The sequence below is a fragment of the Oryctolagus cuniculus genome, chromosome 12 (genome assembly GCF_051225735.1).
Source record: "Oryctolagus cuniculus isolate XC-2025 breed Fujian yellow rabbit chromosome 12, ASM5122573v1, whole genome shotgun sequence".
NCBI classification, from domain to species: Eukaryota; Metazoa; Chordata; class Mammalia; order Lagomorpha; family Leporidae; genus Oryctolagus; species Oryctolagus cuniculus.
This window is the reverse complement of record NC_142878.1, coordinates 30,805,648-30,829,491: the sequence shown is the minus strand read 5'-3', so window position 1 is coordinate 30,829,491 and position 23,844 is coordinate 30,805,648. Positions and strand designations below refer to the sequence as shown.

Here is a 23,844-nt window from a genome sequence, read left to right as displayed (position 1 = left end):
TGTCACCTCCCCTGATGCTGCGCGGCCAATCAGCTTTGGTGGTAAACGACTTTGGGCACCATCTTTGAGTTGCCACGTGTGCCTAATTTCCCTGCAGGCGCCATCTTTGAATTGCCTCCTGTGCCTAATTTCCCCACATTTGTGGACTGTTTAATCAAGTGATCAACTTTCACTAAAGAAAGAAAGAAGAAATAGGATATGACATTTTGGTTTCTTTCTTTAAATGAGTTCCTTTGGAATAAAGTGTAATAGAAATATAACAAGCATTCTAAAATTGTGATTTTTATATAGAGCATTTATTTTTTATTATCTTCCTTTAGATTTAAAGACCATGTACAGAATAACTTGCCTAGAGATCTTTTAACTGGTGAACAGTTTATCCAGCTGAGAAGGGAATTAGCGTCTGTTAATGGGCATAGTGGTGATGATGGTCCCCCTGGTGATGATCTCCCATCAGGAATTGAAGACATAACTGATCCAGCAAAGGTAAAGAGACTTACTCAAAAGTCAAGATGTGAGAAACTATATCTTATATCTACTCACTGCATGTGTGGTACAGTGATAAATTATACCTCTGTTTTACCCAGTGATTTGTAACTTGTTTAATAGTTGGGACAGTTGAGTAATTTTTAGCTGATGTTTTCAAATTTCAGATATTATTGAAACAACTAGAAATAACATAGCTTAGGAGAGATATTTTGCCTAGGTGGTGATTTATTAGTCATATTAAGAAGCACAGGTAAAAAACTGGTTTATTAGGATGTTGCATTTTAAATGTTAGTTATATTAGTTGGACTTTGAATATAATTGTTAATAATTAAATCTCACCACTATTCTAAGACTATAGTATCTGAGATACTGAAAAATACTAGTATTTTTATATATTTTATAGTATTTTATAACTTTTGAGATTTTTCTTTTTCTTTCCAAGCTAATTACTGAAATAGAAAACATGAGACATCGAATCATTGAGATTCATCAAGAAATGTTTAATTATAATGAACATGAAGTTAGTAAAAGGTGGACATTTGAAGAAGGTGTAAGTGTTTTTGTTTTATCATAGTTTTCAAAATAAAAACAAAAATAATGTATTTTTTTTCTAGTTTGGATAGAGTAATCTATCACTTTACTTTTACATGTTTAATAAGGTGAGTGTCTTCATTTATTGTTCCCATTATCTATTTTATAATCTTACTGAATTCAGACTTACTCTTGATTATGAAGATATCTCTGCTTAATCTGAAGAATTTCATTATTCAGTTTTTTAAAAATCAACCTTATTTGGTTATACTTTACATACAATAAAGTGTACCAATTTTAGATGTTTAATAAAGTGAGTTTTTTCTCACAGTTTTAATTCCTTTTTCTGTTTCTTTCTGATAGTTTTATTGAGATAAAATTCACATGCCACACAAATCATCCATTTAAAGTGTTTGTCTTAGTATATTCAAAGATAAATAACTATCACCACATCTTCATCACCTCAAAGAAAACAACAACCACCACCCTCTCTGTTCACTGCCCCTTACCCCAGTTTACCTTTGACTCCCCTCCTTCAGCCCCAAGGTACCACTAATATACTTCTTCTTTCCATACATTTCCCTGCAAATGGCCTTTCATGTGATAGAATCATAAACTTATAGTATGTGATTTTTTTTGTTGCCATCTGTAAAATGGGCTTTGGAAAAATATTTATATATTTATATACATATATACACTAATTACCACAATAGTCAACAGTCAAGATACAGAAATATTGTTACTCCACAAGATCTCCTTAGGTCCTTTCTGGTCACTCCTAGGCCCTGGCAACCACTGTCTTTATGGTCTAATTGTTAAATTGACAACTCAACAAACAATAAAATTTCATACACAAAAGGTATATTTCTGTCAAAAATTGATTGAATGGAAAATGCATGCTACTCTATTTGTAAATCTATTTGTAAATCCTGAGGAATTTAAGGCTTTTAACTAAAAGGATTTTAATTATGAAATAAGTGAACTAAAAACATTTTCATTCATTATCATCAACTATAATTTAAATAACTTTTGTATTTTTACTTTTGAATATTTTAGAATTAGTATTGATATACTTTCATTGCCACATCACAATTGTTTTACAGATTAAAAGACCTTATTTTCATGTGAAACCGTTGGAAAAGGCACAACTTAAAAACTGGAAAGAATACTTAGAATTTGAAATTGAAAATGGGACTCATGAACGAGTTGTGGTTCTCTTTGAAAGATGTGTCATATCATGTGCCCTCTATGAGGAGTTTTGGATCAAGGTAAGCAAATTCTATTCTCTTAAACTTGAATACATTATAAACATTGATCTAGTGACTAACCTTTTTTGTACTTCTGTTGAATGTTGTTCATATAACTATATCTGTTGCATTAGGAGATGGTCTGCTTGCAACCAGATTTGACTGCTGCATATGCCAACCTCGTTGCCTCTCTTCGTCCTTCCTTACAGAAACTAGTCTAGTGGTTCAATAAAGGTGCTGAATGGGTTTAAAAATAGAATTTTATCGTTCTGTCACATATTTAATGGCTTGTTCAACTGTAAATTATTCAATACTTCCTTTTTTCTGTATGTAGTATGCCAAGTACATGGAAAACCATAGCATTGAAGGAGTGAGGCATGTCTTCAGCAGAGCTTGTACTATTCATCTTCCAAAGAAACCCATGGTGCACATGCTTTGGGCAGCATTTGAGGAGCAACAGGGTAAGAATGAGGGAATGTAGTTATACATTTTGGGGATTTTAAGTTATTTCAGGATAAATTTACAGAAATTGTGTGTTGAGGAATGGCATAAAGCAGAGTTTTACCAACTTTTCCTTTAAAGAAGCAGATAGTAAATATTTTAGGCTTTGAAGGCCATGTACACGCCTTCATAACAATTCAACTCTGTCATTATAGCTCAAAAGCAGCCATAGGTAATGCATAACAAATGGGTATAGCAATTCTTTTTTAAGAAGGCATAGGGCTAGACTTAGCCCTCAAGTTGTTTACCAGTGTCTGGTGTAAAGACTATTTCAGAAGTTTAAATGAAAGAATATACACTTAATTACTATTTCCAGGCAATATTAATGAAGCCAGGAATATCTTGAGAACATTTGAAGAATGTGTTCTAGGATTGGCAATGGTTCGTTTGCGAAGAGTAAGTTTAGAACGGCGGCATGGAAATATGGAAGAAGCTGAACATTTGCTTCAGGATGCCATTAAAAATGCCAAATCAAATAATGAGTCATCATTTTATGCTATCAAACTAGCTCGACATCTTTTCAAAATACAAAAAAACCTTCAAAAATCAAGAAAGGTGCTTTTGGAAGCAATTGAAAGAGACAAAGTATGTATTTTTTTTTTAACTGTCTTTCATTAAAAAAAAACTGGTCAGTTTTTTTTCCACTTTGGCAACTATGATGAAAAATTTGGTCTGTATGTAATATGTTTTATTACATGAGGACAACAGTCCCTCTAAACTGATGTTGCCATTAAAAAGTTTGTTTTTCAGATTATTTTTAATTAGAAGTTTAAGAAAATTAAGATTATCGTACTTAAAAGGTTGCAGATGTTGGGGCATCTTCTGTTTTCCTCTTAGAAACTAAAAAGACGTTTTGATTATTGGGTAAAACAGAGAGCCTGCAAGGACACTTCTAAACAAAAACATTACAGTTCCTACAGTGTAGCAAATGCAGCCATGAGACAATTTTCCTGTTCCAGAGTATTTTCTTTTAAATTGATAAATGGTAGTGTATTGGAAGTTTGTCATATTTTAGGTTTTTAGCTAATGTAGGTCTATTTAAGAAAGTTTTTATAAAGGATTGCTTTCAGCTGCAGTTTAAGTTGTTTATAGTTGTAGTAAAGATGTAATCAGAACTGTAGAGATCAATTATATATTATTTTCTAATTGTTATGTTACCTCAAATAATGTTAAATATCAAGATAGAATGTAAAATTTTAAATATTGTCATTTAGCAGTTTGCATTGTTAAATTGGGAAGAACTAGGATGATGTTACTCTACCTATAAAGGTGATAATGAGAGTTTTTGCCCCTTTAGATGTATGCTGAAGATATTAACAAGCTATATTTTAATAAAGTTTTCAATTTTTAGTTTGACACATAAAAATTAAGGTATCTTAAATATCTGTTCTCTAAAATGGAATCTTTTAGAAGTAGTAATTTGTCCTACTTTTTTCTTTACAGGAGAACACAAAATTATACCTCAATTTACTTGAAATGGAATATAGTGGTGATCTCAAACAAAATGAAGAAAATATCCTCAGTTGTTTTGACAAAGCTGTACATGGTTCATTACCTATTAAAATGAGAATTACGTTCTCTCAGAGAAAAGTGGAATTCCTTGAAGATTTTGGTTCTGATGTTAATAAGTAAGATCTGTTATATTATCTGTTTGAATGGCAAACATTCATTTTTTAAAGGGAATTTGATGATTATTACAAATTAGTAATGGGACAAGATTTGTACCCTGAAACAGTCAGTCAGTATGTTGGTCAATAAAGATGATGGCATTAATCTGAAAAGGAATGCCGTTTGTCTGTGATTCAAGAAAGAGGATGAATATGGTTTCACAAGTCATGTCTAAATGGCCTCATTGTCCTGTATAAAACCTGACAGTTAAGTGTGGTAGAAGGGTTAAATTTTAGGGGATATGGAAGAAGGACAGTGTAAGATTTAAACTGGCTTAACAGAAGGAAGTAAATAACGGCCAGAGCGTTGCTAAAGTTACAGTTTCATCGGCTTCCAGTAAGGAAATATCCCATTATCCGTACCATCTCCTGATTATTCTAATTTAGCATGATTTCCTTTGAAACCACGTTGGATAAACTCTGAATTACTTTTCACGTGTGTGTGTGTGTGTGTGTGTTTTCAGTGGTTGTAAAATCATCATCCTATATATAAGGGCACCCATAAAGACTTAAGTTGAGAAATAAATATACCACTTAGGATAATTTTGAAGTAAGTTGTCATTGATATACTAGAATTGAAAATTCTAATGAGTTAATACAGGGCCAGTGTTGTGGTATAAGATCCTGCCAGCTGCTCTGCTTCTGATATTGGTTCCTGCTAATATACCTGCAGAAGATGGCTCAATTATTTGGGCCCCTGTCACTCAAGTGGGAGATCAGGATGGAGTTCCTTGCTTTGGCATGGATCAGTCCTTGCTGTTGCAGTCATTTAGGAAGTGAATCAGTAGATGAAAGATCTGTCGTCATCTCTCTGTCATTCTTCCTTTCTAATAAATAAATCTTTTTTTAAAAAAATGAGTTAATACAACAGCTAATATTTATTGAGTACTTGGCCTTATGCTAAGTGTTTTACCTAAAATTCATAGCAATGTGAGGAATATTTATTTGTTCTTTAATAGATAACAAAGGAAAGAGACGTATTAGGCAGTTTTTTCCAAGATCACTTAGCTATCACATAGTGAGGTTGGGATTAGAACTTACTTCAGAGTCTCTGCTATTAAGTACCTCATGTACTATACAAGCATACTTTAAAATGTTTGTGGAAAAATGTTATCAAAAGATAAATTTCAATGCAAAAGAATTTGGGAATCTGCATAGTTTTTTTGTTAAGCAAAAAGATCCTAGTTTAGTGGGAACATAAACTGGCTATAAACAATAATTGAATGGAAAAACAACCATTTCTACCATATACAGTACATTTTAAAGTAATCGCAGATCATTAAAACTAGAGTAGTGTAACATTCTTAACCATTGGTTTGACAAAAGCATAAAAAAAAGTTTTGGGGTCGATGCTGTGGTGCATCGGGTTAAAGCCCAAGCCTCAGCACTGGCAGCCCATATGGGCACTAGCTCAGGTCCTGGCTGCTCCAGTTCTGGTCCAGCTCTCTGTTACGGCCTAGGAAAGCAGTAGCAGATGGCCCATGCACCTGCATGGGAGACCCGGAAAAAGCTCCTGGTTCCTAGCTTCAGATCAGCTTAGCTCTGGCCATTGTGGTCATTTGGGGAGTGAACCAGAAGAATGGAAGAGCTCTCTCTCTCTCTCTGGCTCTACTACCTCTTTCTGTAACTCTTTCAAAATAAAATAATCCTTTAAAAATTTCACAGAACTATGTTTTCAGCAATACGGATACACATAGGCATTCCTTTTTTTTCTTTTAAATTTAGCTCTAACATATAACAAGACTATATGGTATTTGTCTTTTTGTGTCTGGCTATTTCACTCAACATGTCATCCAGTTGCATCCATTTCACTGCAAATGGTAGAATTTCATTCTTTTTTGTGTAGCTGAATAATCGATTGTGTATATATATATCACATTTTTTTTATCCATTCATCTTATGATGGACATCTGGGTTGATTCCAAATTTTGCCTGTTGTGAACAGTGCTGCTATAAACATGGTACAGGTATCTCTGTGATACGTGTTCATGTCATTTGGGTATATTCCTAGTAGTGGGATTGCTAGATCATATGATAAAGTCTTTCTAGTTTTTATAAAGAAATCTCCACACTTTGTTCCTCACAGTGGCTGTACTAGAATACATTCCCACCAACAGTATATAAGTATTCCCCTTTGTCCACATCCTCACCAGCATGTCTTACTCTCTGTTTTGGATTTTAGCCATTCTGACAGGGGTAAGAAATATTTTATTGTGGTTTTGATTTTCATTTCCATGATGGCTAGTGATGTTGAGCTCTTCCCCCAAATATTTGGCCATTTCCATGTCTTCTTTGAGAACCGTCTGTTGAGATCCTTTGTCCATTTTTTAACAGGATTGTTTGTGTTTTTGTTGATTTTTTTGATAGGTAGCTTGCAAATATTTTTCCCCATTCTGTTGGATGTCTTTTCACTCTTGATAGTTTACTCTGAAAAAGTTCCTGTGTTTGATAAGTTCCCATTTGTTCAGTTTTGCTTTTGTTGCCTGAGCTTTGGGGATCTTCTCCAAGAAATCATATCCTGTACCAGTCTTGGAGTGTTTCCTGTTTCCTTCCAGCAGCTTCATAAGTCTCACGTCTTAAATTTAGGTCCTTGATCCATCTAGAGATGATTTTTGGATATAGTGAGAGGTATGGCTCTAATTTCATTTTTACACACACAATTTTGCCAACACCATTTGTTGAAGAGAATATCCTTACTCCATTTTATGGTCTTAGCACTTTTGTCAGAAATCAATTGGCTGTATGTATGAGGTGGGTGTTCTATTCTTCATTGATTTATGTGTCAGTTTTTATGCTAGTACCATGGTATTTTAATTACTGTGGCTTTTATAGTATGCTTTGAACTCAGGTGTTGTGATGCCTCCAGCTTGAATTTTCTTGGTCAAGATTATTTTGGGTCTTTTGTGATTCTGGAATCTTTTGTGGTTCTATATTAATTTTAGGATTGTTTTCTAGTTTTGTAAAGAATATCACTGGTATTTTGATAGATTGTATTGAATCCATAGATTGCTTTTAGTAGTATAGACTTATTGATTTCTTCTAGTCCATGAGCTACGAATATCTTTCCATATGAATAGTTTCTTCATTATGTCTGTTTTTTAAAAGTCTTCTCAGATAGTTTGTTCTTTTTGTACTGAAGAATGTATTCAAAGGAAAAGCTTTTTAGTCTAGTTGGTTGGTATGATTCTCAGAGGAAATACATGTGTGTACAAGGTAGCATGGAACTGTTAAGGCTGTAATCTCTAAGGCTCAGGATGGATTTACCATGCTTCCTTGTGGAGGTGGGGCTTCATTTTTGTTAATATTGCATTCTAATAAGCCTAGGACATGACACCTTGTTGGAAGCAAGTTTAAGTTGGTACAAAAGTGACATCTGCTTGATTGCAGGGTTTTGTGAAGGAGTGGTACTGTGAACTTGATTGTGCTGTGCCTTGAAAGGTGGGCTGATTTCAGACCACATGTACTAGGCAGTTGGCAGCAGGGACTTAATTGGAGTTTTTTTTTTGTTTGTTTTTGTTTTTGTAAGATATATTTTTTGTGAAAGGCAGAGTAATGTCGAGGGAAAGACAGAAAAAGATTTGCCATTCATTGGTTCATTCCCCAAATGGTCAAAAACAGCAGGGACTGAGCCAGGCCACAGGCAGGAGCTAAAACACTGTTCTGGTGTCCCACTTAGGTGGCAGGGACTGAGTACTTAGGCTGTCTTCTGCTTTCCCAGGCACATAAGCAGGAAACTATCAGAAGCAGAGCAGCCCAGACTCGAACCAGGCATTCTAAATGGCAGCTTAGCCCACTGTGCTACAATACCCGTTCTGCTATCAGTTTTGTCCAGTGAAATTGACATTTTTGAAAACCAAATTATGTGAGAGAGAAACAGAGACAGATTCTCCATACATGTTTCTCTCCAGCAGCAGATGAGACCAAGAACTCAGTCCAGGTCTCCAAATTGGGTGGTAAGAACCCAATTATTTGAGCCATCACATGCTGCCTCTCAAGATTTGCACAAGTAGGAAGCAGGAATCAAGATGGGGGCCAAGTAACAAACCAAGGTACCAGTGTGAGACGCCATTGTCTTAACTGCTGGGTCAAATGCTTGCCCCCCCAAAGGACACATTTGAATTTAACAATAGGCATAGATTGGAGGTTCAACCAAAAGGTACCGTGTAAGCCCTTGCAAATATAAGGAGGGTCTGAGTATTAGACTAAGATTGTTGTATTAAAATATATGAAGAATGAGCCACTTAGAAATTTATAGTTTCACAACTTATAATTGTGTAGTTTTTGTGTATTCCAGAAAATTTTTTTTCCTTCCCTCTTAGGCTCCTGAATGCTTATGATGAACATCAAACCCTCCTAAAAGAACAGGATTCTTTAAAAAGGAAAGCAGAAAATGGGTATGTAACTTCTTGCTGAATTAGGACGGGATGCTTATGTTGTGGAAATACCTTTGATGATGTATCCTTAAGTATTACACGTATGTTGTAACTGTGACATCTTTATTTTCATTATTTGAAAAAGTCAGTAAAAGTACAAAAGTGACATTTATTCTTCATCTGTGGTAGTTTTAAAAGTTTCCATTCTGACCTTTTCTGCAGATCAGAAGAACCAGAGGAGAAGAAAGCACACACAGAAGATACAACTTCATCATCTACACAGATGATTGATGGTGATTTACAGGCAAATCAAGCTGCTTATAATTATAGTGCCTGGTATCAAGTGAGTCCATATAATTCTTTATTGATAAATGTTGTTACAAGCTTAAGTTAGGATTTCTTGATTTTATTAGAAAATAACTGCTTTTGGGGCTGGTGTTGTGGCATAGTGTGTTAAAACCACCGCTTGCAATGCTGGCATCCCATATGGGCACCTGATTGTTCATGTCCCAGCTGCTCCACTTCCAATCCAGTGGGAAAAGCAGTGGAAAACGGCCCAGCCCTGAGAGTGAACCAAACCTGAGATCTCTCACCCTCACTCTCTCTGTAACTCTTTCAAATAAATAAATTTAAAAAACAAAACACTGCTTTTGTTCTAAATTATCTTTTGTGGCTAAATATTAGAATTCAGCAGTGAGCATATATTTTGTGGTTAAATATGTCTGCTTTCATTGTGTTTTTGTATCTATGGTAGTCAGCCATAGACCTAGGATGCTAACATGTTTACTTTTACTTTTCAGTACAATTATCAGAATCCTTGGAATTATGGACAGTATTATCCTCCCCCTCCAACCTGATGGCAAAATGTAAATTTCAGATGGAGTGTGTGAAAAGTATAAAATTATTTTTTTTTAAACGAGGGATGTGAACATAGCATAAACTTGTTGTATTTGATAACTTGTCTTCCCTGTTTCTGTGTAACATGATTTGTTAATAGGGGAAAAGTCAGGTAGTAGCTTACCACAGATACTATTTCCTACCATTTATAAAATTTACTTTTTATTGGAGAACTATTTTTTTGATTTTTGCATTAAGTGATCTAGAATTCTTTTGCAAAGCATTTGCAACAGAGTTTTATAGCCTTAAGGGTAGGAAAAAAAAAAAACTGACTGGAAATCATGTCAGTGTAGTACAAGATTCTGAAAACATAAGGGCTGGTTATTAAGGAATTACCTCCTCTGTAAAAAACCAACCAATTTAAACTTTTGCTGACAATGGTTTGTCTGTTTCAGTTATAATTGTGAATTTGGATCTGACGGCAGAGGTACATTATTAAAATACTATGCCTTGGAATAGATTATAAGTGAGAAAATGGAAAAATGTTTGCATCCCTTTAAAAATGAAAATCATATCAAAAATGTTGTTTCAGGAGACTTTGTATTTAGAATATTCATGTAAAACTTGTGAGCAAGCTTTCATTTTGATCAAACTGATCATCTTCATTTTTGTAATAAAACTGAAGACTCATCCAGTAATTGTTTGAGTTTATTTTGGGGGGCACTTAATACTACCATTCTGCTCAGCATTATTAGTGCTTTATTGGTTTTGAAGTACACTTTTCTCAAATCCAGTTCATTGTCTTCCTGCCAGAATCTTTTAAGACCTTTTGGCTTTCTGCTTCCATTCAAGCTCTTTGCTTTTACTTTTCACCATAAAGAAGTACTTAAAGATATTTATATGAGTGTCCTTCACAAAGCTGTCCGAACAGTCTTATTAGGGTTTACCTCTCTGCTTAGATGTAGTTCTTAACTCTGATTATGTAATCACAATGTTAATATAGTAACACCAGACAAATCAGTCAGACCATGACAGCGGATTAATTTTTATTGAGCCTTTTAGTTCACAACATTAAGTAAAAGGAGAAATAGTTCTCCTTAACCATATTTTATAGTTGTAGTAAAATACTTTAGACTTCATGGATTTATAAGGGGGTTGCATTTCTCAAAAACTGAGATCAAGTAAGCAAGTTTTAACTCTTAATTTTCCAGTTGAGTTTTCCCTTATAATAGTAACAAACAAGTTACATAAGTTTTGTCAAGGCCATGTTTTATCATTGTTGCTGATGTCTTTAGATCTGAAGCACAGCTATTTTAATCAATATCCACTAATTCCACTTCAAAAATGAGTTTTGCATTTGGTGGAATTCTGTTGAAAAAGTTAAGGTCAATTTGATAAAAAAGTACTTCTCCTGTACCTTCAGTAATCTTAGTCTAAACGTAGAATTGTAAACACTGGTTATAAGTTATCAACTCCAAATGAAGAGCTTTGTAGTTCAATTATGTGCTTATATAAGCCTAGAGGTTCCTAAAAAGGTTTTCAATGATGAAAAGGGATTGTAAATCATGTATATAAAACTTGTCTAGATATGCTTGGCTCAGACCAGGATCCTCCTTACCTGGATGCCCAACTAGTATTCCCAAATTACTCATCACTTAATGAAGACTGCTACTAAATATTCAAAAAGGAAAATAAAAGCCATAGTGGGTAAATAACACTGTATGAAATCAAATTTTGTAGGAGGTTGTGTGTGTGTGTGTGTGTGTGTGTGTGTATATGTATAAAATGAACTTAAGGTAAGTTCAGAGAAGGGAGAATGTGATTTATGTGCATCAGATTGGTTGAGATGCTCCACATGGGAGAAAGGTAGCCCATAGTTAGCCCTCTGATTCTGATAGGAATATAATAGTTTTCTTCTTAGCCTAAATAAATTGAACTGACAAGACTACTGAGAAACTTTATAGTCTCCTCCTCACCCCCAATATTGTGCAACAAGAGTGGAACCAACAGCAGCTACAGATCACTTTTCTACTTAGCTGTTGGTCTGGTCTCATCTAAATGGTCTAGAGTTGTTGCCCACCCGCCCCTTAATGTTCACAATCGGGACCTGTCAGAATTACTGTCATCAGTAATAAATGCTTAATAACACGATGTTGGTCCCATGGTGTCCTTCATTTTACAACTAGTAATCTCTAACATGTGCACCACTTCTTAGCTTTACTTATCTGAAATGACACTGTAGCATAAAATTACCATGAGTTATAGCTGAATCCTTCAGTTTATGCATTGGGCATTTTTAACTTCTAACAGTTTTTTTTAAATATTAAGAATTGCCTTTCAAAGGTGAAAGCTTAAACTTCATAGTTAAGTCTCAAAAACAAAGAGCCAGAATAAGAAAATGAAGATTCCACATTATAAGCTTGAGTACTTTGTTCCAATAGACAATACTAACTGTTACCTATATTGGAAGTCTTGACACATTATCACACCTCAGTAGCAAGAAGCTAGTCTAGACAGATTTTCTGATGAGCTTATCCTACACAGCAGCTTCCACACCTGGAGGCTAACGAGACACTAGCTTCCAAATCGGATGCTTTGTTTTTCTTTAATTATGAAAGAGGGAAAAAAGGATACTTGGCATCAGGCTGTCCTTTCTTACCATAAGCCCATTCTGGTTCAATCTCCAGTCGAGCCTTTTCTCCTTTACTCATAGTCAAGAGTGCTTCATCCCACTAAAATCAAAAACAATAAATTTCCAAAAAATACATCCAATTACAGTCAACATTACATATATGCTCAAAGCATGCTGTTACTGGATTTCAGTGTATCTTAAGGTAATGAATATCTTCGGATGAGTTCTTTAGTTCCCTCAATGGAAAAAAAACATAAGGGTGCACTACAAAATTTTTTGATCTGATACTCAAACTCAAGTGATAAAATGTAAAAGTACTTCTGTAAACTTCACATGTCATATTAACATTATGGAAACCAGTTTGTTACTAGCATCAGCATAATTGCTACACTTTTATTGTATAGGATAGACTTGAGAGTTTATTTTTAGAGGGATAAACTCAGAAGTACTCTGAAGATCACCAAATTGTGATAGAGGAATCATGGGGGCTGGGAGCTGTGGCACAGTGAGTTAAAGCCCCAGCCTGCAGTGCCAGCATCCCTTATGGGCGCCGGTTCGAGTCCTGGCTGCTCCACTTCTGATCCAGCACTCTATGGCCTGGGAAAGCACTGGAAGGTGGCCCAAGTCCTTGGGCCCCTGCACCCATGTGAAAGACCTGGAAGAAGTTCCTGGTGTCGGATCAGCTAAGCTCTGGCCGTTGTAGCCATCTGGGGAGTAACCCCGCCCCACTGTGGCTCTACCTCTCTCTGTAACACGGTATTTCAAATAAATCTTTAAAAAAAAAAAAGTGGAATCATGATAGTAAATAAACTGTTAGAGCATTAATATCCAAAAGATGTAAAACTTTTCAGATGAATTATAATCAGCCTTCTGGCTAAGATCAAGTACAAATAAATGCTAAATACTTCTTGGTTACATCTTAATTTGTTCCAAATTTGGATCTTCCAGTTGCCAAAAACAGTTAAGTCAACATCTTTTAAGGATATAGATTATACTCCTGTTGTCTTATTACACTCCGTTGAAGTGCAACATTTAATATAAAGCTCAGGTGATAAAAATCTGTCACATCTAGAAATTAACATGGTAGAAGGGAAGAAATTGACCAATATGCAAGTAATTTACAGAAAAGCAGCTCAACCTGATATATAATTGCTATCAACCTGAAAAAAGCAGGTAGCAGTCAAAGTATCTAAACCTGCAGATTCAAGGTGTTTTTATTTTCTGTTTGAGGTTCTGCATATATCGGGACTTAACCACAGGATAAAGAGGATTCTTATAGTCGGACTTAAAAACAAGCATTTCAGTTATCAATGCTTGATGTTCTGGATAATTACTAAAACAAGCAATGGAGAGGTCCTAGCAGGAAAACATTAGCTGTTAGTCCTCTTTTTTTTCTCCTTTTGTCTAACTTCTCTTAAGTTTTCTTTTATAATCTCATGTAAGGATGGGTAAAAAAGATGCTTCTGGTGTGAGCCTAGGCTGAGGTGTGAGAAGTCTACAGAAACAAAATTGCTTCTATTAGTAACATCAACCTAACAGATACTTTACCTTTCTCCATCATAGGTACATAAGTGATACAACAGCTAAATAATACTTTATAAGAAACTTAAAAGACAAATTTAGATGCCATTCTGAAAAAGAATTACTTTATGGAGAAAAATAAAAGGCATGGACATGGAAAGAACTAATACTTAAATTCCTCTTATATTCTGATTGTTATTCTCATTTAATATTGTAAAAACTTGACATAGGTAGTACTGCCCTTCTTTTTTTAGATGGGAAACTGAGATCTAGGAAATACAGCACCCAGTCTGTTAGGCTTTGAAGACTTTTCATTATATCCCATCCTATACTCTTACCCCAAGCATCATAACTCAAGTACCAGGTACCAGAAAATTTACCTACTTATGGTAACTTTTTACTTACTCCTCTGATAACTTTGCCTACTCCAACCTTAAAACTTAAAGGCTTGGCATTTTTCTTCTTCTTTGAACCTGTAAAACAAATTTCCTTATAATTAATGATATACTCTTTATTAAGAAATTAAGTTCCAAATGTTAAAAACTCAGTGGTCTAATTGATTTCAGAATTGCAATACTTTGCACCTGGAAATAAATAAGGGGTCAGTGTGTTGTGGCTTGCTACACCTATTATGAGTGCCTGTTCTGGCTATTCCACTTCTATTCAGCTCCCTGCTAATGTGCATGGGAAAGCAGTGGATGATGACCTTCGTGTTCGATCCCTTGCCTCCCACATGGGAGACCTTGAAGGAGTTCCAGGCTCCTAGCTGTGGCCATTTTGGGGGTGAACTAGCAGTTAGATCTCTATCCCACTGCCTCCCTCCCTTCTTCCCTAACCCTCTCCCTTTCTCCCTTCCTCCCTTCTGTCACTCTGCTTGTGAAATAAATCTTTAAAAAGGAAATCAGAATGTGGAAAGCTAGATAACTCCTGAAAATTCTAGAAGTAAAACGGTCAATGGTGGAAGGTTAGGACTACCAAAATGGTGCAGTATTGTGCCTTTTATATCAAAAGGTTTGACTATGGCTTGTCCCAACCAAAACCCATGTTGAGGCTCAGTCCCCACTGTGGCACTGTAACAAGCAATTAGGTTGTTCATTAAGATGCATTAATACTTTTTCTGATGAGACTGAGTTCTTAACCTTGAGGGACTGGATCAGCTCTATCAACCCCATGCACATGTCATCTCCTTCACATGTGCCCCTGGCTTGCTTTTCCAATTTTGCACCACACATGGAGGAGTACACGTTCCTCACTAGGAAACCCAAACATGCACAAGCCATGTTCCTGAACTTCTAGAACAAAGACCCAAAATAAACCTCGTTTGTAACTTATCCCATCAGGTGTTCTGTTATAGCATCAGGTAATGGACCAAAATAGACATTCACCAAATTTATAATAAAATTCTTTGTTTTCTGCTTTCCAAAGACCAAGAGATCTTTAGCCAGCCAGTAACAGGTGAACTGAACATCTTGTGCAAGTAAACCATAGGTGCAAAATGCATCTGGGAAAAAGTGACAGCCAACAAAATCCACACAAATATTTTTCAATGTCTTAAGCCCAAAATAGAATATATTACATTTAGACTTACTTGTTTGAATATTAGTATCAAAAACAGTCCCATCCTGTAGTGTTCCTGTGTACCAGCAATGAACAACATCTCCCTTTTTTGGAAAGTTGGTTTTATCTCCCTTTTTTAGGACAGATTTTGTGTATTTTGGTGGACCCTTAAAAAAAGAAACCACAAAATCCAAGAACTATTAATTCATGTCCTTTCAGAACAGTGACAATACCTACTAAGTTACCTAAAAAAAAAAAATCTGGAAAATGAAATCAAGTTTCATTTAGCACAAAAAATGTCACTTATGTATATGTGAGACCTTCAGAAAGTTCACAGAAAATGAATATTATGGTTTGAAAAACGATGGTAGGGGCTAACATTGTGGTGTAGCAGGTTAAGTGGCTACCTGCCATGCCAGCATCCCAACTGAGCACTGGTTCAAGTCCCCATTGCTCCACTTTGGATCCAGCTCCCTGCTAATGTGCCTGGGAAAGCAGCTGAAGATGGTGCAAGTGCTTGGAACTCTATACCCACATGGGAGACCTGGATAAAGTTCCTTGCTTCCTGCCTGGCCCAGCCCTGGCTGTTGGGGCCATTTAGCAAATGAACCAGTGGATGGAAGACCTCTGACTCTCCCTCTCTCTAACGCTGCCTTTCAAATAAATAATTCTTAACAACAAAAAAAAGATGCTAGAATTTTAAAAACTTATGCACCAAAATCAACAATTCTATTTTTGTACATTTTCATAGATTTTAGTTGTTTCAACAGCAATAATTGATGTCACTTTTTATTTTATATACAAGTCTTTTTTTTTTTTTTTTTTTTTTTTTTTGACAGGCAGAGTTGACAGAGAGACACAGAGGAAGGTCTTCCTTTTTCCATTGGTTCACCCCCCAAATGGCTGCCACAGCTAGCGTGCTCCGGCCAGTGCGCTGTGCTGATCTGAACCCAGGAGCCAGGTGCTTCCTCCTGGTCTCCCATGCGGGTGCAGGGCACAAGCACTTGGGCCATCCTCCACTGCCTTTCCGGGCCAGAGCAGAGAGCTGGACTGGAAGAGGAGCAACCGGGACAGAATCCGGCACCCCAACCAAGACTAGAACCTGGGGTGCCGGCACCACAGGTGGAGGATTATTTCAAAGGCAGAGTCAGAGTGAGAGAGATTGACATCTTCCATCCTGCTAGTTCACAAATCAGCACAACAGCTAGGGCGTGGTCAGGCTGAAGACAGGAGCCAGAATTCCATTTGGGTCTTTCCCATGGCAGTAGTGACTCAAGTACTCAAGCCATCATAAACTGCTTCCTAGACACATTAGGAGGGAGCTGGATCAGCAGTGAGGTAGTTAGGAACTGAAATAGCACTCTAATATGGGATGCAGGAGTCTCAGGCGATGCTTAACCCACAGTACCACAATGCTGGCCCTATATTATATACAATTAAAATTAATACAGTGATATTGACTTTGTCCCTGAATTTGAAAGTTTATTCATACAATGAATGACATTACCCACTAAAATTTGTGAAGAGAAAATATGTAGAACAAAGAAGGTGCGGAAGGTATTTGTAGAACAAAGGATTGTCAGTTTTTTTTTTTTTTTAAAGACTTATTCATTCATTTATTTATTGAAAGGCAGGGCTACAGAGATGAAGAGAAAGAGAGAGATCTCCCATCCACTGGCTCGACTTCCTAAATGGCTGCCAGCAGCCAGGTCTGGGTGTAGCCAAAGTCAGGAGCCAGGAATTCCATCTGTATCTTCCACATGGGTAGCAGAAGCTCACTTATGGGCCATCTTCCGCTGCCTTCCCAGGCATATTAGCAGGAAGCTAGATCACAAGCAGAGTAGCAGGGAGTGGAACAGGTGCTCCAACATCGGATGTTGGTGTGGTATGAGTGGCTTAACTTGCCGGGCCACAGTGCCAGCTTCTATCAGTTTTTCAAAGATGAGAGTACTGCTCTACAAGCTAATCTAGTCAATGGTAATTCATATACAGGGAGATTTCAAAAAGTTCATGGAAAAATGGAATAAAAATGTAGGCTTCATGGAAACTTGAAATCCAGAAGTTTTACAAAAATACAGCAGTCCCTTATATGCATGGATTTGAAAACTTTTTGTACCAAAATAAACTTATTTTTTGAAGTACCCAATGTATGTGAGGAAAATAGAAGATAACCTGCTAAGGTTAAGACACTATGTGGGTCACCGACATTGTGAGCTTGAATCCAGCTCTGATCTTGATTCCAGGCTCGTGTTAATGCACACCTTGAGAACAGAGTGATGGCTCAAGTGGTTGAGTCCCTGCCACTCACATGGGAGACCTGGATTGAGTTTCTGGCTCCTGGTTTCAGTCTGGCCCAGGTCTGGATGTTGCAGGCATTTGGGGACAAAACCAGATGAGATATCTCTTTCAAATAAATAATTTTTATAAAAACCTCAGGGAGTTAAAAAGTTTAAGTAACTGTAAACATATCCTTTTTTTCCTAAATCTATTTGGTTTCTGAGATCATACAGTGAAGGATCTACATTATCCAAATCTGTAATTAGTTCTCAAATTTCATAAACCACCAAGAGTTTGTGTGCATATCAAGGATTTGAAACCTATTTGGTTCTTAAGTTCAATAAGCCAAAGTACTAATGTGGGGAGCAATTCGGACTATACTGTTACTGGAATTAGGACTTATTCTATGCATCTGCTCTCCCACAATATGGCGCTGGGAGAGAAGTAAACAGCTTCCGCACAGCTGCCTCCAGTTCAACCAATTAACTGTAGGACTTGCTCCTGATTGGAGAGCAGCGTACTCGGCGTGTGGGCAGCCGAGTTGGGATTGGCGGAGGAGGACTATAAAGGAGGAGAGAGACGGCATGCACCAGGAACATCTATGGGGAACATCTAAGGGAACCCGTGCAGCCCCCGAGAAGAGCCGGCCGGCGGTGTGCCGCTCCCCTGCGGAAGTGGGGAATGCGGCCAGGGGGAACTGCCCTTCCACGGAGGTGGAAGGGATAGTAGCCAACCCGGGAAGAACCAGCAGCAAACCCGGGGAGGGCCGAGCAGACGAAAGAACAGCGCAGGGTCCTGTGTTGCTCCTCCACGAAGAGGGGGAGCGACATACTAATAGTGTTTTTTCTTCCATATCTTACATTTCTAAGGTCAAACATGCACACTGTTTTCAATTTATTTCCCTAGTTTAGGATTTTATCACTTTCAGAAACTTCTAGGTAGGGTTGGTGTGTGGCACAGCAGGTTAAGCTGACATCTGTGATGCCAATATCCCATATGGGTGCTGATTTGAGCCCCTACTGCTCCACTCTGATCCAGGTCTCTGCTAATGTACCCGGGAAAGCATCAAAGATGGCCTGAGTGCTTTGGCCCCTACCAGCCAAGGGTGAGACCCAGATGAAGCTCCTGGCTTGGGCCTGACCTAGTTCTGGTCATTACAGCCATTAGGGGAGTGACCCAGAAAATAAAGCTCTCTTGCCTTTCAAAAAAAAAAAAAAACCAACACCTGATCTTTCAAACCGTCTACCCATTTGACAAAGATTTTTGACCAAACTCTAGCAAGGATCCTCTGAGCTCCCATCTTGATTAGGCCTCAGTCTCAGCCTATTAAAACTTAAACAACAGCTCAAGGTCTTCTTCCTAGGATGATCCTATTCCTCCTTTAAGTACCTGCCTGAGAAAACTCAAGGCTGCCTAAAGAAATTCACTGCTGATTCTAGCCAAGAACAGAAGACAGGGACCCTGTTTCTCAGCTCTGTGGGAGGGCTTGAGCATAACTTTGTTAAGTACCTGTTAGTCTATTAGCAAACTCAAATGGGTTTCATATGAACAAGTTCCTGGATCCAGCCCTGATTTGGGGAGTGAAAGACAGGATGGAAAATCTTTCTCTTTCAAATAAAATGAAAAAAATAAAAAATATAAGGGCAGGTGTTTGGCATAGTGGTTTAAAACACTCCTTGTGACATCTGTATCCCACATTGGAGTGAATGAGTTCAAGTTCTAACTCTGCTCTGGATTCCAATTTTCTGCTAATGCACATCCTAGAAGGTATCAAGTGATGGCGCAAGTAGCCACCCACATGGGAGACACGGGTTGAATTCCAGGCTCCTGACTTTGGCTGGTCCAGTTCTGGCTGCTGGAGGCATATGAGACTGAATTAGCAGGTTGGAGATCTGTGTCTCTCTTTCAAATTAAATGAATATTCTAAAAAAAATTAAAGATTATTGCTGATATTAAGGCTGCTAGCAATGAGTGAGCTTAGTTGGTAAGCTTTAAGAAATGGCAAGATTTAAAAATTCAGCTATGCTAAGGCTGCTCTTAGTAACTGTCCTTAGGTTTACTAAGGCTGTCCATTTGTAGAAATGATTACCTGGTTCTTTAACTTTTGTATCAAAATATAGCCTGGGTTGGGTAAGATAGAAGAACCCACATCCTGCAGTCAGACCTGGATTAGTCTATTGGCAGGGACACCATGTGCATTGAAAAAGCTAAAAATATTTAAATAGGAAATTTCTTTCACTCAGGCCAAATTGGCTATACAATCAGGATCTTAAAATAGCTTTGAAAGCTCAGAAGGTCTGGCCAGCCACGCAGGCTATATTAAATACAAAGCAGAAGTTTGTCATGGTGTAGGCTTCTAACTTAATGTAAAGAATTAGTCTTAGGGGCTTATTTCCCTCCCAGCACACCTAAGAGAAATGGTCTTTGACTTATTGAACTATTCCTCACAATGAGAAACCAGTGCTGTATAGCAAACAGTATTCCTGAATTCACATCATGAGTAACAAAATAAGAAAGTATTATATACAAACCTCATCCGGAGTCTCTTCAGATTTGGTTTCTTTGGGTTTATCTTCATTAAGCTTCACATTTTTCACTTGCTCAGACACTTTAGTTACATTTTCAGAACCCTTGAAACGCTGAAAGGAAAATGTTCTAACATACTCAGTACAATCTAAAAACTAGAAAGGACTTCTAGATTCTCAGCCGCCCAATTAAATGAACATCTGTACAATGAATATAGGTTATGTAACTCAAAGGTAAATGACTGGTATAAGAACACTGCCAAAGGACAAAGAATCGTATTAAACACTTTAATCAATAAATTATGAAAATAAATGAATAAATTATGACCCTCAGGCCAGCTTACAATGTAAGTTCTGAAATGAGAATCACGGCCTTTAGAAAGGCTGACAGAGAGACATGGAAGTATTCAAACAACTCCTTAATAAAGTTTGTTTTCTGTGAAAGATGGTCATTTCATTGTGATCAAATATTGGAGAATTTGTGTTGTTTTTTTTTTTTTTTGACAGGCAGAGTGGATAGTGAGCAAGAAAGACAGAGAGAAAGGTCTTCCTTTTGCCGTTGGTTCACCCTCCAATGGCCGCTGCGGCTGGCGCACTGCGCTGATCCGAAGCCAGGAGCCAGGTACTTCTCCTGGTCTCCCATGGGGTGCAGGGCCCAAATCCTTGGGCCATCCTCCACTGCACTCCCGGGCCACAGCAGAGAGCTGGCCTGGAAGAGGGGCAACCGGGCAGAATCTGGTGCCCCGACCGGGACTAGAACCCGGTGTGCCGGGGCCGCTAGGTGGAGGATTAGCCTATTGAGCCGCGGTGCCGGCCTAGAGAATTTCTTAAAATTTGCCTTTCTAAGGCTCAACTTATAACTGAAGCAGACTTTAAATTCATTAATGAAATGGGACTTTACAGTTTTTGTATCACATTTAATATGCAGTGGAATATGGTCATCCTGCATTCTAATGGATTTATAACTTCACAGCATTTGCTTTCTCAATTTAAGCTACTAAAAAATTACCTTTAAAAATCTGATCCATTTCAAAATACCAAAATATTCTGCCATGTTGTATACTAGGCCTTTTAGATTTGACAGCTAGTCCACTTATAATTAAGAAAAACTGCAGAGTCATTGTAACATAGTCTGCAAATAAATGCATTTAAAGTTCTAAAATGTTGTTTTGCTGATGGAATGAAATAATACTCACCTTAGTTTCAAAAAGATGGTTGTAGGCTGTAACCAAATGGTCCTTGTTAGCTGTCTTGGCTACATTTTTAATGTTTCCTAATAATTTATGTTCTGCAAGAAACTACAAAAGCAAAAATCTGGTTAGTCAAAAATAATTTCAATTAAAAAATGACCTTTTAATGTTAGCAGTTATGTTTTCTAATAGTACTACTAATGCAGAATGAAATAAACACTGTATTTTTACCATACTTCAATACAAAAAAATTTTCATTTTTTTTAAATTGAGTATTTCTAAGAATTATTCATAAGACTAGAACTGTATGAAGTACTTTGCATGGGAGACAGTCCTTCATCCTAACCTTTTTCCATGGCAGAACTCACAGAAAAGAACAATTAAACAGGAAGCACGCTGTGGTGACTGCAGACAGGTGCTTACAGAAGGCTGCGTGGCACTGCCCTTGGTGCCTCCAGTCACATTGGACATCCACCACTCACCAGGCAAGAGCTATGGCGAACACAGCATTTGTAGGCGTGGAGTCATATTACCCTGGCTAACATCCTAGCTGTCTGACCTGAGACAAGGGACCACGGTAACAATTTCTTTTCAAATATAAGACAGCCAAGTTGGCAGATACTTCAACTAAATACCAAGCCACAATATATTCATCTCAAAATCATGGAACATAAGGATTTTGGTAACTTTTCTGTTTCTTATTTTATTCTGCTCCCTTTTCTTCCTTGTAGGCTTTGCTTGATTCCTTATTTGGTTACTTTCTCAGAGCTGTCCTTGGGATCTTCTAAACTTTTTGATAAAACAGTTCTCTAAACTAGCATGACTGTATTTTTTCCCTTTGTTTTCTGTGTCCCCCTCTTAGAGAAATGTTCTATATGATAAAGGCTGATTGGAGAAAGGAGGTAATAGTTGATTAAATAAAATTTATCTAGCAGTCTGGTGATTTCTCTAGGTTTCCAGAAGAATATCTGAAATACCAACATCTCTGCTATATTATGAACAATAAAATGGTTAGGAAATGTTTATGTATGTGAATGATCACTGGGAAATATGCGTTTAAATGATTACTGTTAAAAACTTAATTTTTTTTTTATAATCCAAGCCTCTTGAAATTGTCCCATGCTGGGACATTCCACTTGGGATGATTTGTCTTTATAAGCATTTGATGAAAGCGGTACTGAGCCATTCAATGTTAATGATAATGTCTATCCTTTTGTTTCAACAGAAATACGAATTGGCTTAAGATAAAATAATCCCATCTTTCTTTTTCACCCTACATACCCAAACACTGAGAATAAGTGTTCTTCTAAGTATGTTGTATATTTACTGCATAAATCTAAGGTGCTGAGACCTGGGCAGTTATTCATGTGTAAAGAATTGAAAGAATCCCCGCAGAAGAATCCAGAAACAATTTTAAAATGCAAGTTTAGAATTAAAAAAAAAAAACTGTAAAGACTGCAGGCTGCTGCTTCCATTTCTGACAAGTGGAGGAAGCTAAGCACACACCAAAGTGTACAGTAGGGCAGCAATTTAAGAGAGGCGTGAATGATCTTTATTCCTGAAGGACAAACAAGCCAGGTCTGACAAAAATAACTTGTGACTACAGATAGGTACTCAAGATGGAGACTATGCTGAAAAATGCAGGGCAAACGCTATGAAGAATGACAAATAAATTTCTTGATCTGTTCGTTTTTAACAATGAAGGACCACCGTACAAAAGAAATGTGCAAATAAGTCCCCTAAGTAAAAAAGGGTGAAAAGGTCATTTTAAGCGTTAACATTTAAAAACAAAAAGTAAAAACAAAGCAAAAAAAACTACAATCTACTGGTTTTTGAAAACCACACGCATTCATCGCCAGTACTCAGTAAACTGGTGCAACATGTAAGTTGTCAACACTGTTCCCAGGCAGATCTTCGTATCCTTTCCCGTCTCCCCGGTAGACCGGGGTTTCATTCAAACCCAGATTCCTGCCCCCCACCCCGCCTCAACCCCGCGTAGCTCGGGGTTTCTTTCTGCCTGACCTCCGCCCCCACTAAGAGATCCCCGCAGTGGGGCTCAAATTCTACGACTGCAGCCTCCAGGCCCCGGGAAATCAATCTGCGGCCCTCCCGACAAGGCCCGGCCGGAGGGGCGTGAGCGCGGGGCCGGGGCCCACGAGGCCGCCGCGGCCTTCCAGACCACCGGCCACTGGAGGGCGAGGGCGGGGGCACTGAGGAATACGGAATGTATGGGCATCTCCGGGGGGGTGAAGCCTCCCGCAGCCGCACTAGCCCGGCCGCCCCGCCGCCTCTGGTACCGAATCTGAACCGTGATCCTGCAGAAACTTGATAATGTCCTTCTTGGGCAGCTGCTCGCTGCGCAGCTGCTCCACGGTCCACGCCCGCTGCGGAACGGCCGCCGCCATCTTCCCCCGCTGCCTCAGCTTCACTGAGCCAGCCCGCCTCGGTTTGGCATCGCCCCGCCCCTTTGTGGGCGTGGCGAGGACGCCTCACGCGC

General features: G+C 37.9%; 2 protein-coding genes and 1 non-coding gene across 8 annotated transcripts in view; 2 read left to right on the top strand and 1 right to left on the bottom strand.

The window, feature by feature from the left end:
* PRPF39 (pre-mRNA processing factor 39) overlaps positions 1-10,343 on the top strand; it is a 36,131-nt gene extending 25,788 nt beyond the window's left edge. For 5 of the 6 annotated variants that reach the window (XM_008269551.5, XM_070053717.1, XM_008269556.5 and 2 more), the window contains 9 exons: positions 321-486; positions 932-1,039; positions 2,124-2,288; positions 2,602-2,728; positions 3,085-3,353; positions 4,212-4,396; positions 8,755-8,829; positions 9,031-9,151; positions 9,609-10,343. In XM_008269551.5, the coding sequence (XP_008267773.1) occupies positions 321-486; positions 932-1,039; positions 2,124-2,288; positions 2,602-2,728; positions 3,085-3,353; positions 4,212-4,396; positions 8,755-8,829; positions 9,031-9,151; positions 9,609-9,665 (1,273 nt within the window). In that variant the 3' untranslated portion in view covers positions 9,666-10,343. Of the gene's footprint in view, positions 1-320; positions 487-931; positions 1,040-2,123; positions 2,289-2,401; positions 2,502-2,601; positions 2,729-3,084; positions 3,354-4,211; positions 4,397-8,754; positions 8,830-9,030; positions 9,152-9,608 lie in introns of all 6 variants that reach the window. The other variant, XR_016217352.1, reaches the window with a different exon arrangement.
* Positions 3,416-3,498, top strand: LOC127484062 (small nucleolar RNA SNORD127). Its single transcript, XR_007910841.1, has one exon. It is a non-coding gene; the product is annotated as a small nucleolar RNA SNORD127 (small nucleolar RNA).
* A 331-nt stretch (positions 10,344-10,674) lies between the features above and the next one.
* On the bottom strand, positions 10,675-23,777 carry FKBP3 (FKBP prolyl isomerase 3). Its single transcript, XM_002718166.6, has 7 exons — positions 23,645-23,777; positions 21,354-21,455; positions 20,164-20,271; positions 15,387-15,522; positions 14,204-14,271; positions 12,280-12,377; positions 10,675-11,013 (listed from the first exon to the last, which is right to left on the bottom strand). The coding sequence occupies exons 1-7, from the start codon at positions 23,750-23,752 to the stop codon at positions 10,959-10,961; spliced, it is 675 nt and encodes a 224-aa protein (XP_002718212.1). The 5' UTR covers positions 23,753-23,777; the 3' UTR covers positions 10,675-10,958.
* Positions 23,778-23,844: the final 67 nt, after the last annotated feature.